The 19,286-nt window shown below is 43.1% G+C and overlaps 1 protein-coding gene across 1 annotated transcript in view; it reads right to left on the reverse strand.

Moving 5' to 3' along the window:
- Window positions 1-1,231: 1,231 nt before the first annotated feature.
- ANXA13 (annexin A13) overlaps window positions 1,232-19,286 on the reverse strand; it is a 200,537-nt gene continuing 182,482 nt past the window's right edge. Inside the window, exons 9-11 of the mRNA XM_086966189.1 lie at window positions 6,016-6,091; window positions 4,222-4,334; window positions 1,232-2,366 (exon numbers count right to left, since the gene is read on the reverse strand). Coding sequence (XP_086822315.1) covers window positions 2,247-2,366; window positions 4,222-4,334; window positions 6,016-6,091 — 309 coding nt within the window. The 3' untranslated portion in view covers window positions 1,232-2,246. The remainder of the gene's footprint in view (window positions 2,367-4,221; window positions 4,335-6,015; window positions 6,092-19,286) is intronic.

The raw sequence follows: 19,286 nt of genomic DNA on the forward strand, positions 1-19,286 counted from the left end.
TGGTGACTGAAACCTGATTAATGGGAAGCCCCATATTTATCCACCAGGTATTCAGAGCATTTGGTGTCCACCAGGCACTACGCATTAAAACACCATATGGGCCTCCGGGTTGTAGCAGTGTTCCTAAAGTGGACAGTGATTGGGGAGTGGTCTGAGATGCTTAATGGATGGATGGCCACAGCTGTCATGTAAACAACATCAGGTGCCGAAAGAAGTAACAAAGTGATGCGGGAGAGTATCTTGCGTGCAGCCGAAGTTGGGTGTTCTATCTAGCTTGCGAATGCCATTTGCTACAGACATCACAGAGTCCCATCGGGACATCCTTGTTGTGAACAGTTTAGTTTTGCCAAGCCCACTTGGTGAATGATAATGACTTTAATATATTTATTTTACATGGAGAACAAAATAAAGTTACAGCATTAATAACTTCATTTTAAATTTAAATGTTAATTAGTTAGACTATTTTAAAACAAATATTTTTCTGAAGCTTCAATGAAAAAAAAGCCTATAGGAGACCTCCACAGCTGAGGCGAAGATCTCTAAACATAAAAGATGAGAGGTGGGGGCACAGACCTCCCCACATAGGTATGAGATTAGTATTTTGTTATGTTAGTACTACTAATGTAATACTACTAAACACACTACAAAATGCAGTTTGTGAATAGGCCTCATAGTTTGGAAATATTGATCCCCGAAGAGCATTCGGCGGAGAGAGAGAGAAATGGATGTCATTCAAGGTGAACAACCAGTGTGTCAGCGTGGCATTCATTTTTGGGTATTGAAAAATGTGTACAATGCCTTTAACACACTTAATTGCACTTCTGTACTTCAACCTGAATGAACAAGGGGAAAGTGGTGCGGAAAAGGTGGAAAAGTGCCTACAATGCCCCGTTTTTCTGTGGGTCAGTGAGAAAAGGGTGACTTGACGTGCTTTCCATATGAAGAAAAAATTAGCTGTTGGTGAAAATTGACAAGTTTCCTAGCCTTACACACTGTGAAGCATTTGCCCTAAAGATTAGGCAAGCAGGACCTTTCCTTGCCAATGTTTCCCAAATGACTTTGTGAATAACCGAATTGTTAATTTTAAAAATAGGCAGGCGTCACACACAAAGATTTGTAACTTTTTAAAGAAACAGGCTAGTTGCTAACATTACAGACTACCATCTCTGTCAGATTACCTGAGATCACCTCTAGTTAAGGTTAACTTCAGATAACATCAGTAACAACAATATTTTAATTCAACACAAGTTTATTAATAGTTTTCTTTTGCTTCCGGTGTCGACATAGTGTACATAATACGCGGTCCAGTCATTATACAAAACAAGTATATTTAGAATATAACAAACTCTTTCCAATAGACATTACTTGAAAACGTCTCCTTTCCTATATTTCAAAAGTAGTTAACACAATCTAAGCATATGTAAATGTAATTTATGTTTTTTTCTCAAAAATGGAACTGATCTTCCCATCCACAATCATAAACTCAACAATCAAAATGGTTTGGTCCTGAGGATGTTTATCTACTCTTTCATAGGAAAAGCAAAGCTTAATCTGAATCTCTTAGAAAGAGTCTGAGTGCTCTGTGGTCACAACACAATTTACTATATTGAAGTAGTTGAGATTTCGGTTTAATACATCTGTTATAAATCCATATCGGCTTAATTTGAGAAAACAGAAAAACTCCATATGTAAAAATGTGAAAATGTAATGTAGTACGTTTGTAGAAATGAAGTACATGGTTCTCTTTTTTAATATTTTGAAGGGTAAACTCAATTACTAATTGTAAGGAGAGAATATCACCAGACGTGCTCTTGTCTGCCAGCAAATAATGATATATTTTTCATTTTTATTAAAATAGATTAATTTTTTACATTAGCAATGAGATTAACAACGTAACTTACTCGCTCACTCTTTTATTTTTGTGCCAACCAAACATTAAGATGTGCTCAACCTGCCTTATAAAATAAGACACTTGAGACAAAGTTTTGGGTTTTAGTTGGTGTGACTTACTCTTGCAGTACTCCTGACTTACTCCTGAATTTAAGGACTAAGCAAGGATTACCCCCGGAATTCTCCAGCCTTATTGCCGGTTTACTCCTGGAATTCAGGAGTACTACAAGAATAAGTCACAACAAAATCTTTGTGGCTGAGGCCTTTTATATTTAGGCCCAGAATGAACAGTGACTTCTCCATTTTGGGTTTCAGGCTCTGGTGTTGAGCATAACATAGCATCAGGATGGGATAGTTCAGTGCAGCAACGCCAGCAGTAACTTGCTGAAATCTCCAGATGTATCTGATTTAACAGCGTCAACCAGGGATTTGCTGTACATCTTCTGGTACTTTTCCTTTATTGTTTGAAGGTCAATCTGTTGAGATACCAAAATAATATTTTACAGGACACTATTTTTAAAAACATTTCTTCCACTGGAACATTTCAGAATCCAAACATTTAGCACCTACAATGCATTTCTTCATATATATTCATAGGTTACCTAAAATCATCAGGCCAATTTAGCCAAAACACGTCTTGACATGTTGCAGCTCATAGCTACCCTTCATCAGGGGTATCTAGTGTAGGTACAGGAGTGCCAAATCCATGCCAGAGATTCAGGATATCAACATATGACATTGTTACATAAAATTGATCAAACATTATTTTATCTACTTTGTCAGTTATCATGCAAATTTGGTGTAGATTCATCACCCATGGACCTACATTATACACTCCTTACTTATAAGGTCTCCAGCTTTAGAGTGACAGTCCCAGGAGCCTCTCCCATCTTTCCCAACTCTCCCCACATACGTCAAACTACAACCACACACATCTCCAGTCAAACCTTCAGGTCTGCATATATTTGCTGCAGATAACTAGAATGACACAATGCTACACTGGTTGCTTTTGCACACTATACAAATTACTATTTATCCCATTGGTACATTATAAGCTCTCTGAGATTCTGTTTGCACTTTGGCTATTTCTGCATGTTCACTCTTATCATTTGAGGTATGTCTACTGAAGAGAAGCCAGTGCTGGTCAGGCTTGTGTGCTCCATGCTTCCTAAATGTCTCTCACACAGTGAACTGCCAGCTGGCTCTGGTGCACCTCAGACACCAGGGTGAGTTCTTAAAGGAGTGGTACTCTGGAAAAAGTATGACCTGGACACCCACTTAAAACAAACTTCCTTGCCCTTTCTTGAGCCATAAAAGAAGTCCAAAATTGTTTACCTCTCAACCCTCTTTGGCTTTGTTTAGGTGTATATGTAAGTTACAAATGTGTTATTTGTAGATTTCGGTTTTTCTTTTCGTTTTCCTTTGATCTATTTTCAATAGATTTTAAATGCATCTTTGTAAAACCTATGACCCCAGTTCCCCTACACCTATACTTCTTGAGAAGTTGTTTTATAGTCCATTTTAAAGGCCTAGCAGGAATTTCAAACGCAATGGGTTCTGAAAGCTGGAGCAGTTCAAAATGTCATATTATGGCATTGGTTTCCTGGCATTGGTTTCCTGCAAAATTATATTGAATGTTGGGCTGAGCAGAATGTAAAAACGAATTGATAAATGGATGAAGAAGCAGAAAACAGCCAATCAGACCACTTTAAGCTCCCTTTTACTGATGAGACAAACTGCTCTTTGCTAGAATAGGTATGTATAATTTTAAAATTAGGAATGCTGAGTCATTGTTTTCTGCTACTTTTTTAAAACCTCTTTTTATGACATTTACATAACACAACACAAAGATGTGCATAGACAGCAGGGGTTGACATTGTTTTTGCGACTTCTGCTTCTTCAGGTAAGGAAAGAACATACTGCAAAGTCAGTTCACCAACAAAGGCACCAACTTATTTCGCCCGATTGATTACTTTGTTAACTGTTTAACTTATGCGGACTATTGTGTTTGTTCTCCTAACATAACCTCGACCCTCCGGTTTGATTCTGAATTATTCAGACTCTGAAAAATATTTGTGTCAGGCATTTTTAACTGGCATGGACATATGCAAATCCCAAAGTGATATATCCCGGCATGCAAAAACAAGTTTATGAAGAACAGACCATAAGATTGGTTAGACAAGACCATACATTCATCCAATTTTGTACATTTCTTCATCCAATAAATTGGGCTTCCATTTTACACCCTCTCTCTAAACTTGAAAAGATCACTAGTAAAAACAATGTTGGCGCCTAGCGCCAGCAACTAAAGATATTGTTAGTGAGTCTTACCTCTGCCCTGGCCACAAGGATGCGGATTAGCATGTCTTCGTCTGTCCCTGCTCCTTTCATGGCCTTGTGCAGTCGTTTGGCAAAATAGCCATGACAATCCCTGGCACATCTCACTAGACAGAGGCAAATGAGCAACAGCATTACATGCGCCCTGATAGATCTTCTGATTCCTCCATTTCAAAAAAATAATTCATCACAGTCTTTAATTAAGGTTACTCATAAAACATGGTTTTCAGTTTCAGAAACATACCAAAGATGTTTCCCTGGACACATCCAATATTATTATACTCTGACTGGGACAGGATGGACATACTAACATTTCCTCAAGATGGGACTATTTTAACATTTAGCTAAATGCTTAATAAGATGCACTCCATCGATAGCACCTCTGTTTCAATAGCTTATGCTATTAAGTATCAGCCCCCTGAATATCGTGGTGCAAGAATAGCGAGGACCGAATATTGAGGGAAAAATACAGAAAGGTAAGTGCATATAGGGAAGTACAGATTTACTAATCCTAACTTCACATCTACGTATCTGGAAGATATATATATATATATATACACATACATCTATATATCAACAAGATACATATATGTAAAGTTAGGTATCGAAAACCTAGACTTACTTGTCTGTATTTTATTTTCGATATTTTATACTCAATGTTGGGTCCTATTGATATTCTGGTGTCAATAATCAGGGTGCATCATTTCAGTAGTAAATCTAAAAAAAAAAAGTTAGCTGCATGCTACCTTGGGCCAGATGTAGGAGCCCAAATACCGGTCGGTAACAGCCGAATTAGGGTGTTACCGACCGGTATTTAGTGATTGGGATGTAGGGGCATCAGTTTACAGATTGGGTAAATTTACCGAATCGGTAAATTTACCGATTCTGTAAAATACCGAATCGGTAATTTTACCGATTCGGTAAAACCCAGATGTAGGTGGGACTCTTCAGAGTCCCAAAGGCCTTACAGATTTGGTATTTTACCACCCAATCCAATTGGGTGGTAAGATACCGAATTCAGGTGTGCATGCACATGTGTGCATGCACACCTGTGCAATGTGACACACAGACATGCCCCTTAGGGCATGTCTGTGTGCCATATGGCACACAAGTCCGGAATTGGGGTGCTAGAGGGTGTCAAAGTGACACCCCCTGCACCCTTGCAGGATTCGGTATTTACTGATTCGGTAAATACCGAATCGGTATTGCCCATTGATTCCTATGGGCTTTATGGCCCATAGGAATCAATGGGCAATACCGATTCGGTATTTACCGAATCAGTAATTACCGAATCCTACCGATTCGGTAATTCTCAATTTGGAATTACCTACATCTCCCCCTTCATATTTACCAACTCTTAAATACCGAATCGGTAAAATTAGGTATTTAAGAGTCGGTAAATATGATTTACCTACATCTGGCCCCATGTAGTTTATGGTGTTAAATTAATGATTTTAAATAAAAGAGAAATGGAAGAGGAAGAATCTGAGCAGACACAAAGCAGTAGGTGCAAAAACATGGAGCATGATTCACAAAGCAAAAATGTGGTCAAATAGAGGGCATGTACCAAGCTGACAAACCAGCTCCCAGTGCACTGTTGGGTGCTCCGGTTGCATGCCTGACTGTGTCAATAGATCTGCTTGGTGGATGTGTGTCAGTCAGGAGGGTTCAATAGACAGTGATATGGTGTGTACAGGATGAAGGACCGACCGGCTAGAGGTAACCTGTAGAACATACGATATTGTGAAGAAAAAAGAAATAAAGGAAAGGTTCCAGCTTTAACTTTACCTAAAGTTAGGTAGGCCTTCTTCAGGTTTCCTGATGTTTCACTTTTAATGACATCTTCAATGTCTTTTCCATGCAGCTGAAAGTGAAATATTGGAGAAATTAATATACTTAAGGCTTAAGCTGACATTGTTGCAGTTCTTGATGTATCGCACATGAGTGGGTTATCTCAACATTAGCATTTCTAGTAAATAAACTCTCCCTATAAAGATGAACCTCCTCATTTCTTCACATACATGTGGTTAGAAAGGTTAGTCACACATGCATTTTGCTACGGAAGTTATCATACAGGACATGTGGAGGCAGGGTTATGACAAAACGGGCTCGCTGCAGTACTCGACAAAGACAACCACATTCATCTAAAGCTCCTCAGACTCTCCTCACCTTTTGTAAAGTTGGGTGCTGTGAATTCCTTCTTCATCTCTTATCAGATTACCTTTATTGTGGTAGTGTGGTCGAAGCAGGGAGGAATATGTATGTGTGTGAAGAGTGTGTGTTCTGTGGGCGTGTGGGGAATAAGTGTGTAGGAGCGAGGGTGGAATGTTTGGTGAGTTTGGCTGGTACTGGCAGTCCCTTTGCGCTCCTTACTGTACCTCTCATGAGGAATATATTGCCTTGAAGCAGGGGCGGCTCTTCCGTAATGGTGGAGGAGTGCCGTCCCACTGCTGCTACCCAGCAGAGGCAACAGTGCAAAAGAAAATTACAATTTAATTATTTTATTATCATGTTCTTTTTCAGCACAGCCGGCCCTGAGCTTCATGAGGATGAGTTGTGGGCACTACTAAGTGCGCATGATGATTTGGCCCGCTGTTTTAGGCCAGCCAAACTGTTATGCGCACTTAGCCTTTCTCCACCCAGCTGTGCTGTGCAGCCGGGTAGAGAAAAGCCACAGGCTCCCAGGCATGCTCTGAGCATCAAAGCAGGCTGCTCAGACCAATCCCATCATGAGAGCTGCGCTGGGATTGGCATCTGGGAACCTGCGCAGTGTGCGTGCCAGTCGGGGATTGGGAGAGGAGAAACCCAGCAGCCGGTAAGTCAATTTTTATTTTTTTTATGTATTTATGTCCCACCTCCCCCGTTGCCGCCCTACCACTTCCCATAGGGGTCAGCCGTCCCTGCCTTAAAGTTCTCTCATCGAGCCCTGCTTCTCCTTTTTCTACCCCTTTGTTTACCACCATTGGTTCTATGAGTATGTGGTAGAGCTTAGCTGTGCTAGTGTAAATGATGTCTTTAATTGTGTGTGACAAGTGTGCAATAAGCTGGAGACTAGCTGGCAAGATGGGCTATTGAGCTATGCGCCCGATAGTGACATCTGAGTAACTTGAAAGTCACAGATTTGAAGTTCGCTGACCCAATTCATCCTTTTATCCTTCTGACGTTGCTTGAATACAATTAAGCTGGGTAGCATAAACCCCTGCGAGGGTGTGGTAATTATTACACAACTCATACTTTTGCATACGGATCGAATTCAGCTCAGAACTCGTAATAAGGGCCTCAATAAACTGTAGTCTTAAAACAACTTATAATTTATAATTGAATGTTTCCACCCCAATCAAAGGAGAGTTGATGTTTTAGATAGAAATTAATACAAATGCCCCTACAACAATTTAATTGTGATAGTAATTATGAACAGATTTTAAACTCAAATCAGGATTTGAAGCGGTGTGCAGGTCAAGACCTGCTCACCATCGTGAGGAAAAGATTTCAGTACGTTTTGTTTGATTCAGATTACTCCAGACTCCCCGTGTTTATTGGACTCAGGTTTAATTTAATAAATGCTTGGTCTGCATGCCAAAGTTTAGACTTAACTCATCCTCTGCCTAATTACTAGGCATTTTCTCAAAAATGTTCCTTTAAATGTCTGTTCATAAACTTGCATAGAGAATGCCTGGGATACATAAAGATCACCCCTGATTACTGTTTGGGATAAAATAAAACTTCACCACAACACATGCCAATGGACATAGAAACCCACCTTCAAACACCAACCAGAAAGAAGCATTTATTTCGATTCTCGTCATCAAAGTTGGGCACCTGAAATAGACCAGCGAGCCCTGCTCGGAACACACTAGTGGTTCCCTATGCGAAAGGAGGGTACCAGACCCAGAAATGTACTATTTAGTGGTACTATGCAATTGTGCCTAATTTTGGTATAACCCAGATGCCTGCATACCATAGCTCCAAACAGGATCAAACTAATGGGATCCCCTGGTCTCCTTGCTCCCATTAGGCCTACCAAAACCCCAAAAGAGAGATTAAAACTATTGCTACTCCATGCTGGCCCTCGAGATCCCTGCATCATACAACCAGGGGCTCATGCTTGTATTCACCGGCTTTTAAGTTGGTACATAGCCCGTTGCTACCATCAATGGCAAGCGCACTATGCAAAACACTGTGTTAATGATGACCATGAAGAACACGGGTCACCTGTATGTAGATTTGAATTTTAGGAAATTTCAACAATTCTTCTCCAAGGGGGGATGTTTAATTTATGCCAAGATACGTAGTATGAAGGACAATGGGCCATATTATCAAGAAAGGGCGATACATTATCGCCGCTTTTATCGGCAGGAAACTGCAGCTAAAGCGGCGATAATGGACTTGATAATATGTCCTTGTGAATTCCCATAGAACCCCAGGTTCTGGTGTTAACCTGGGCTGCTATGGGAATTCACAAGGGCATATTATCAAGCCCATTATCGCCGCTTTAGCGGCAGTTTCCTGGTGATAAAAGCGGCTATAATGTATCGCCCTTTCTTGATAATATGGCCCCAACTACTGAGACCGATCGAATTTATACCATTGACTCAATTCAGAACCTCATCTGACGTCACTCGACAGGTCTCTAGACAGTACACTAGCCTATGACAATGCAGAATGGGATGCTCTAACCTGGTTAGAGTAGATTGGGAGGAGGGCTCTGAGAATCTCTGACTGACGTTCAATGGATATATAGCTGTACACAAACGGTTTCATTTCGATGGATTATAGACACTTACTACTACATTATATCTTCACCAGCATGTATGATTGTATATGATGTGTGGAGCACTTCAGATGATAAAAAGTGTAAATCATTTCAACGAGTTCAAAAACTCAGAAAACCAAAATCTCTGCATGTAAAGGCAGTTAAGTGACACTAAAAGTATATTGCATAAGGTCATTGGTAACTCTTCTCTTAATATGCCGGTGTAACTTATTTATATAAGAAATACTATACATGAATTAGGAATTTAGGCCACTGCACTGCAAACCAAACCATGCAAGACACTAGCATAACGAAACTTGAGGGGGTCCCCTGCAAAGTACATGGAGTCAAATGAGTAATCTGGATGCTCCGGACCCAGCCAGGACCTCTCAGCCGATGCGTGTGCCCAGTCCTGAATAGGGGCCTCGTGGAGCTCGGATCCCCCCCAGTGCTGCAGGGGCTATTGTTATGCAACTGGCAGGACATTACAACACATGCGCATCAGTCATTATACTCACAATGTAAATACATACTGTGGAAAAGTGCCTCTTTTTGACATTTTGACATGGTCACCCCCATTTCTTGCCTGGTATTTGATGCAACTTTGGGCCTGATTTAGAACTCTGCAGATCAGACCGGTTACTCCATCACAATGGTGATGGATATGCTATCTGCTGAAATATAAATTCTATAGGATATAATAGGTATTCTGTTTCAGTGGACGAGATAACCATCACCGCTGTGACAGTAACACTTCCTCTGGGATATAAATCAGGCCTTTTGACTGAGCAGTACTGGGTTCCTGCTAACCAGGTCCCCAGTGTCGGTGTGCTTTCCCAAAAACAAGGTAACTGTGCTATTGTTCAAAAATTGGAAAGCCCTTTAGCACCCCTGTAAGTCCCTAGTAAATGGTACACCTGGTAACTTGGGCGTGGGCTCTAAAGAGGGTCCCTAGTGACTGCAGCATGTACTGTCCCACCCTAAGGGCCCAACCACCACGCTCATATAGACTGCCATCGCAGGCTACGTAAAATGGTGCAGACAAAAGTGAAAACACGACATGGCACACACCTTGTGTGTAATTTCCTCAGTCACTGCATACTGCATGTAATATATGTATGTCACCCCTACAGCAGGGTTTACAACCCTAAGGCAATGTGCATTATATTACATGTGTGATTATTTCTGCATGAGCAGGCATACCCCTGTGCTGTCCTCTTCAACCAGTTCAATTACTAGATAGTACAGGTGGACAGGGAATCCATCTTAAGTACACAAACTGGGCACTGGTCATTCCGAGTTCCCCAGCTACATGATGCTTTACTGAACCCAGAAACATATTGTGTTTGGTATCAAACACATTGTCTTAATAAATCCCTACTGACGCCAGTAGGTACCCCCCTGAAAACCTACTAACCTCTAGAGTACTGGTAGACTGGGTGTGGATCAGCCTGCCACCGCAAACAGGTTTCTGACCCCCTGTAGGAGAGAGCCAACAATCTCTGAGGGCAGATACAATTCCTTCTCAGATAGGAGGTGTTTTACACCTTCTCGAAGCAGGATGGCTGGTAATCAGCATATCAAGGGAGGAGGCTTCAAAGGGCTCTGCCTCCTTTCAATCAATCAATCAATCAATCAGAGCATTTGTAAAGTGCACTACATACCCATGAGGGTCTCAAGGCGCTGGGGGGAATGCTGCTACTGCTCAAAAAGCCAGGTCTTGAGGAGTCTTCTGAAGGTCAGCAGGTCTTGGGTCTGCCGTAGGTGGATGGGGAGGGTGTTCCAGGTCTTGGCGGAGAGGTGGCAGAGCGATCTGCCGCCGGAGGTCGTTCTTCGGATGTGGGGGACTGTGGCGAGGGAGAGATCGGCGGAGCGGAGCTGGTGGGTGTACAAGCTGAGTCGTCTGTTGAGGTACGCTGGTCCGGTGTTGTGGAGTGCCTTGTGTGTATGGGTGAGGAGCTTGAGGTGATCCTCTTGTTGACGGGGAGCCAGTGCAGGTCTCTCAGGTGGGGTGTGATGTGGCTGCGGTGAGGGATGCTGAGGATGAGGCATGCGGAGGCGCTCTGAATGCGGTGAAGTTGTTTCAGAAGTTGGGCTGAGGCTCCCGCGTAGAGGGCGTTTCCGTAGTCCAACCTGCTGCAGAGGAGGGCCTGGGTGACCGTTCTTCTCGTTTTAGTGGGGATCCACTTATAGATCTTGCGGAGCATGCAGAGGGTGTTAAAGCAGGAGGACGAGATGGCGTTGACCTGCTTTGTCATGAAGAGGGTATAGTCGAGGATGAACCCTAGGTTGCGTGCGTGGTCGGTGGGTGTTGGAGCTGTTCCCGGTGCGGTTGGCCACCAGGAGTCGTCCCAGGGCGAGGGGGTGGAGCTGAGGATGAGGACTTCCGTCTTGTCCGAGTTCAGCTTCAGTCGGCTGTTCTTCATCCACTCGGCGACAGCTTTCATTCTTTTGTGGAGGTTGGTTTTGGTGGTGTGGGGGTCCTTGGTGAGGGAGAGGATCAGTTGGGTGTCATCGGCGTAGGAGATGATGTTGAGGTCGTGCAGTCAGGCAGCGTGGGCGAGCGGTGCAATGTAGATGTTAAACAGCGTTGGGCTGAGGGATGAGCCCTGGGGTACGCCGCAGATGATCTCGGTGGCTTCGGAGCGGAAAGGGGGAGATGGACGCTACGTGTTCTGCCAGAGAGGAAAGAGATGGTCCAGTCCAAGGCCTTCTCTTGGATCCCGGCGTCGTGGAGGCGTGTGCATAGTGTGCAGTGGCAGACCGTGTCGAAGGCAGCTGACAGGTCCAGAAGAATGAGGGCCGCGGTTTCTCCATTTTCGAACAGGGCCCTGATGTCGTCGGTGGCGGCAATGAGGGCAGTTTCAGTGCTGTGGTTGCTGCGGAACCCGGACTGGGATGGGTCCAGGATGCTGTTTGAGGTAGCCGGTCAGTTGTTTGTTGACAGTCTTCTCGATGACCTTCTCCGGAAACGGGAGCCGGGAGATGAGCCAGAAGTTCTTGAGGTCCTTGGGGTCTGCCTTGGGTTTCTTGAGTAGGGCGTTGATCTTGGCATGCTTCCAGCTCTCCGGGAAGGTTGCTGTGTCAAAGAAGATGTCGATGGCTTTCCAGAGATGGGGTGCAATGTGAACCCGAAAAGTAGAATTTCATCCTCTTGGTTTTTGGTGAAATTAGATACACTGGGTCAGTGTTAGGCCCACTCCTCACAGGAAGTGGTCATATAGGGGGTGTCGGCTCCACAAAGGTAAGTAGTCAATTGGCTACTACCTTACACTCTCCTTAATGCCCCTAAATTGAGTATTTAGGTTGCACCCCTGACACCAGGAAGTCAGATTCGATGGGCACGAGAATCGAGAACTGAGGACCGGCTGTGGATTTTTTGGCACCAAACCTGCAAGCCTGGACCAGTCCTGACAATCGTAACGAACCAACTCGTCCTGCAGCTGTGCGCCTGCCAAGAATCCTGGTGGGATGCCGCACTTTGTAAATTGTCAGCAGTCTTCCTTGGTGTAGAGGAGCTCCTCTCCTGCTTTTTGCAGGCACCAAACAGCCAAGTCTGGTCCACCGTTCTGCCACTCCATGGTCTCTCCAATGCCGTAGCCACCCATGAAGAGGTCACCATACACCAGGAGGTCAGATCCGTCTCTCCACCACGTGAGAAGACACGAGGACCAACTGGAGCTGTACAGCACCAATGCCAAGGGCACCAGATCCTTTGCAGCAACCAAAGCCTGCTTGAGTCCGATCTGGACTCCAACAACTCCAAGACCAAGCAGCCACTGAGGGACATCAGCATCGCAGAGATTTACTTCAAAGTGGCTCAACTGTCCTGTTTTTGTCCCCTCAGCATGCAAGACCGACAACTGTGAGTGCCCGTGACATACATACTCAGCTGACCAAACCAGTCTGCACCCAAGCACTCCAGCTTGGGTTCCCGAGATCCGACTGTGCTTCCGTAGTCCCATGGCCTTCATGAAATGAGACACCCATTGAGAGCTCCTGGTCCACCTCTGCAGCCTGTTTTTAGGTGCCCTCCTCTCTTTCGGTGTAGCACGCAAAGATACCAATACGATCAGTACCTCTGCAGCCGGAAACTCCCGGGTAGGTAAAGACTAACTGCTGGTGGTTCTTTGGACCATGGCCCCCTACCACCTTAAGTCCTGAAGGGGACCCGTGGAAACTGACTGCAACTAACTGTATGAAGCATAAGCATTTACACCCCATAGGAAAGCATTACCGAGTCAAGACGCATTTAAGTGAACATTTTACTTACTTGTGAAAATCGATATCATGAAAAGTACGTACTTGATATAGAAGTTCTTGGTGTTGAAATTTATATAAAAATATGTGTCATTTTTAGTTCAAGTCTGGGCAGCGCATGTGCTGCTCTGCAAGGCATACTGTATTCAAATATGGCCTTGAAGCTACGCCCACTCTCTGCCTATATTTTATTGACTTATGTCATTGTCCTTTGCAAATGCTGGCTTCTGATTCGTTAATAGGCTTGTTAGTCCTTCCTTAGTACCACATTGTCTTCATTTGTAACCTCCCATGAGGACTGGCACTTTTACTTCTGTTGCTCCACGGTATGTCTTACTTAGGGCCTCATTAGGATTGCAGTTTTTCCGCATCCTCCGGGCCGGCGGAAGTGTCCACCGGCCCGGAGGATGCGGAAAAACCGCTGCGGAGCCTTCAAAGACCCTGCCAGATTAGGATGGCTGGGGGGTCAGGAAGACCGTCCGCCACTTTTCCGCCGCGGTCGCTTCAAGCAGCACCCGCCGCAATGTTAAACATACAGGATGTGACCGCCAGGGTGGCGGTCACATCCTAATTTGCACGGAGGGACCGCCGCTGCCCCTGCGGACGGTCCCTCCTACTCTGGAGTGGCGGACGGACGAAGGTCCGTCCGCCATCCTAATGAGGCCCTTAGTCTGTAAGCACTACTTTCTTTAATGAGTTTCTCCTACTGTTATTGTTATAGTTATGTGTACTTATAAAGCGCAACATTCATCCAACCAGGATATCACGGCGCTGCAATATTGAGCAGTAAACCATGGGCAATTAACCAGAGACCACTGTTTATTCTGATATAGGGAATAATGCAGTTTTTAATTTTTTCTTAAAGATGGGGTAAAAGTCCGTAAGTCGGAGGTTGATGGGCAGATCATTCCAACATTTGGCCGCAATGTGCGAAAAGGCGCGTCCGCCCATCCTGGATAACTTGATCCGTGTGGTGGCTGCTTTGGCTGAGGCTTGTGAACGTAAGTTCCGCGCTGGAGCATAGAACTTAATTCTATTCCGCAGAATGTAAGGGCCAGTATTATGTAAAGTTTTATGGGCAATGCATAACATTTTGAAAGAGGCTCTTTGTCTCATAGGCAGCCAGTGTAAGGCTCTCAAGCAGTTGGTGGCTGAATCATACTTTCTTATGTTGCAGACAGCCTTAGCTGCAGCATTCTGGACCAATTGTAGTTTTGAAAATAAATAGTCTGACATACCAACAAATAGCGAATTTCCATAGTCCAGCCTGCTAACTAGTAGCGACTGGACTAGGATCTGTCTGCATTCCAGTGGAATCCAGGGAAAGACCCGTTTCAACATTTTTAGTATGGCAAATCCTTTGCCACATATTGTGGTGACATAGCGTTTCATCGATAGAGTAGTGTCCATCTGGATTCCCAAGTTTCTAGCAGACGAGGTTGGATTTGGTGGAGTGCCTAAGGTATCTGGCCACCAAGAGTTATCCCAAAGCTGTTTTGCTCCGCCGAAAAGGAGGATTTCTGACTTGCCAGCATTTAGTTTCAAATAGTGGCCATGCATCCAATTGGATAGCTCTGACAAGCAGTTGTGCAGTCTATTTTTGGCGTCATTTGCACCATTTAGGGTTACCATCAGCTGAGTATCGTCAGCGTAAGAACAGATATTTATGCCCCATTTCTTGCCAATCGACGCCAATGAGGAAACATATACATTGAACAGTGTTGGGCTCAATGTTGCTCCTTGAGGCACCCCATATTTGATCTTCCGAGGAGTAGAGGTAAAGCTGCCTAAACAGATGGACTGGGATCTATTTGATAGAAAAGATTCCAGCCAATTCAGGGCTTTACCTTGTATTCCTTTTGCGGCTAGCATGTGTATTAGCAGTTTGTGGGACACGGTATAAAAAGCCGCTGATAAATCAAGTAGTATCAGGGCGACCGTTTTGCCTTTATCAACCTGCATTCGAATATCGTCCATCACAGCCAAGAGCGTTGTCTCAGTACTGTTATTTGATCTAAAACCAGTTTGGGAGACGTCTAGTAGGTTATTGATTTCCAGGAAACTTGACAGTTGTTTTGTTACCAATCTTTCTAAAACCTTAGATAGGAATGGAAGCTGTGAAATGGGACGATAATTGGCTGGGTCGTTTATATCCGCACCAGGTTTTTTTAGTAATGGGATTACAGCTGAATTTTTCCAAACTTCTGGGAATACAGCTTGCTCCAGGGACCAATTAAAAACTTTTGTAACTGCTGGGCAAATTATAGGAGTTAATTGAGAAAAAATATAGTGTGGACAAACATCCCATGGCGAGCCTGATTTGATTTCTGACATGGCTTTGCTAACCTCGTCTTCGGAAAAAGGGCCAAAAGTAGAGCAGCTGGCTTGCAGAGAAGAGTCAGTCTGATACTCCACAGAGGCCTGGCTGTTATTTGTAAAAGAAGCATATATTTTATCAATTTTTTCACTGAAAAAGACACTAATTTTTGAGCAATTTTCTTGTGAAGGCGTCAAGTTAGATGTGAGACTAGGGGGATTACAAAGTTCTTTTACTATTTTGAAAAGCTCCTTGGATGAGTTTTTATTCTCTAGTATTTTTGGGGAAAAATAGTCTTTCTTTGCTTTACGTATGGCAGTATGGTATATTTTCAGTTGATGTTTATAAGTGGCTCTGTCTTCGGGGTTTCTACTTACTCTCCATTTGTGTTCTAGTGTAGTACATTTTCTTTTTTCAATTTTTAGGTCTGGACCATACCATTTCTCAGAGATTTTCCGTCTAGATCAATCAATTGCGCGGGTCCGTGAACAATGATCCTGCGCTTTCTCTATGTTGCCAAGCAATTGACAAATTTCTTCTTCACATGCACTTTCAGAGTTGAGATTATAAGAAAACTCTTCTTTAAATTTTTCCATAGAGAACTTACTCCAACATTTAGTAGAGTTAGTCGGCTGAACTAACAGTCTTTTAGTTTTTATAGGTAGGTTTCATGTAAAATCTATCTTATAATGATCCGTCCATGTCAAAGGTGTTATATTTGTAATGTTAGTATTCGTTATGTTAGTAAATATAAGATCTAACATGTGCCCTGCTCTGTGTGTGGGGTGAGCTATTTTCTGCGTCAATTGCATAATTTCCATGTCTGTAGCGAGGCGTTTAGTTAGGGGGTTATCAGGTAGATCGAAATGAACATTAAAGTCACCAAGGACTATAATGTTTTTATGATTGAGACAAACTGGAAGAATTTGTTCCAGGAGTTGGGTGCTAAAGTCAATTGTACTATTGGGGGGATTATAAATGATCGCACCTCCGAGGATCACCTGAGTATTGATAGAGATGGAGATAATTAGAACTTCATGTTTACCTAGTTGTGTGACTGTTTCTTGACGACATGAAAAGCTGTATTTAAATATCATGGCCACCCCACCACCCCTCTTAATTGAACGATTTAGATTAATAATTTTGTACCCATTCGGTAGAGCTGCAGTAATATCCTGGGTATTGTGCTCACCGAGCCAAGTCTCCGTGATAAAAACAAAATCAGGTTTGATATCCTGTAGCATATCCCATATTTCAATAGAGTGTTTGGGGAGGGACCTTGCATTGATATAAATACATGAGTAATCCTGAGTAGGAGTGTCTTCAGATGTAGGAGACTCCGTGTGGTTACAATTCCATCTACTGTTCCGACAGCTAAAGGGGCCCATGGTGTTGGAGGGTCCGACTATGGCACAATGGGAATGATAGGATGGTATGGAAGTATTAAGATTGAGCAACTCTCCACGAGAGTATACCAGCGCGGATTTGCCTGGTCTATTGGTAGTTGGAGAGACAGGGGTTGTGGCCCCTGGTCCCGGCCTGTCGCGGACGGGTGCAGACGGGCTCGCCTTTGGCACAAAATTATTAATCTAAATCGTTCAATTAAGAGGGGTGGTGGGGTGGCCATGATATTTAAAGACAGCTTTTCATGTCGTCAAGAAACAGTCACACAACTAGGTAAACATGAAGTTCTAATTATCTCCATCTCTATCAATACTCAGGTGATCCTCGGAGGTGCGATCATTTATAATCCCCCCAATAGTACAATTGAGGCACAGGCACAACATGCTTCACTGCAACATTCAGCACGCCATGTGTGCTTTCACTTTCCATGCAGCACGGGACAATGCAACTGCTTCTGTGAAATTAAATAGGTCTCACATTTAAAAGAGTTTGAGCTATTGGCATTGTAAATGACAATGCCTTTTATTTATGTGTTAATTATCAAAACAGAAAAATAAAAGGTATTGTCATTTACAATGCCAATAGCTTAAACTCTAGCAAATGTGAGACCTATTGTATTGCAAATGATGTTCTAAATTGGTTTCAGATTTATTCTTTAGTGTATGTCTCATTTATTGCTTCTGTGAGTACAACGGATGCTTAGCACTACCCTCTTATAATCCAAACTGCTTGCCCGCACTACCACAAACCAGTAAGGGTTGCCAGAACTCTCTAGACAGTGTGCCTTGGTTGTGTGCACTAAATAGGGAGCCAGCTTCCTACACATACATTTAGTTTCCTGAAATTGATGGGCCTCCCGCAGCCAGCCTAGTCAAGCCACATCACCTCTCCAGTACTTAGTTTACAAACAAGATCCAGTCCACTGTGTGTCACAGCAAATGTGGTATTCGATTGGTCCTGAAGCGAGCATGCTCGTGAACAAGAAGAATACAAATAAAAACTCTAGTGCAAAATTAAACACATCAAAAACTGTTCGTTTTTTGTTGCAAACAGATATTAGAAACAGTTCCATACAAGTCAGTTTAAAAAAAAAAAAAAAGCTCGGAATGTGCGGAAACCGGTAGAAAGATTGTAGCTTTTCTCTATGTAAGAAGTGCAAAAAATAAACATAATCTCTCTGCTTGCCACCGTAAACTATTAACATAGAGCAGAAGAAAGAAAAGCAATATTCCGTTTTTGTTGCTTTAAACAGCTGCTTTAACTACGTTGGTGACCTGCCCTGCCTTTCACCTGGGCTGCTGACTCTGACAGCAGGCATTGTGAGTCAGACTTGACTGAATAACCTTAAAATAGCCGAGTCCCGATAGCTTTTCTTTATTGTCAGTGACTTGGTGCCTCATAAGTCACTGATTGTAAAGAAATGACTGACTGCTGTTTATGCAGGATTACAGAATGGCATGTATTATAAGAAGGATTTCATGGCCCAGATCCACAAGGCTGCTCGTGCACCTCGGCACAGCATTGTTTATCAGGGATACAAAAGAGGGGGTTTCACACGCATTAAAAAACAATTTCTTCCTAGAGAAATAAAAACATAGTTGAAGAATTAGACTACCCTCTTTTCATTTCATGTACCCATGAAGAAATCTAGACTTGCTACATTTTTCCGGATGTAAATGTTAGCACTCCTGGGACGCTGGACTGTCACAGCTTCCCGGAAGTACTGCTGCCTTCTTTTACAATTCCTGGAAAGGCTACAGTTCATGGATGCCTACGTGTATGAATGCCCAACTTTCCTGCCATGGGTTTTGTAAATGTGTCCTTTGTTGTTAAGTAGAATAAAGAAAACTTGATTTAAAATCTGTGCCCAATAAAACTTTATTGTAGGTTTATTAAAGAATACAAAATATAAGCACGTCTTAAGTCAGTCATTTTTTTTCCATCTCTTCAGAAACGATCCTTTCCTTGAATTTCTAAGTTTGATGTATTCACACCGTGTGCCCCAGTCGTGCCTCGTGCCCCAGTCAGGCACCACTCTTGTAGTGACTGACAGTGGCATCTGACTGCTCTCACAAAACAGAAGTACTGTAGGTGGGAACTTGACGTACTGAGCACAGTGGGCGAAGTGAGTCTTGTGAAATACTTTCTAACCAGCGATGGGGAAAGACACACTACTGTTGCTGCAACTGAGTGTAAACAAATACACATATGAGAATTAGCACCCTGCGTAACCACCCACAGATGACATAAATACATACAGCAGGAGGAAAAATCTTTACTTATGTTTCTGTTTTGTTGAACTATTTGTTTATTCTTACTAAGTGC

Source organism: Lissotriton vulgaris, chromosome 4_1, assembly GCF_964263255.1.
Source record: "Lissotriton vulgaris chromosome 4_1, aLisVul1.2, whole genome shotgun sequence".
In the NCBI taxonomy this organism is placed as follows: Eukaryota; Metazoa; Chordata; class Amphibia; order Caudata; family Salamandridae; genus Lissotriton; species Lissotriton vulgaris.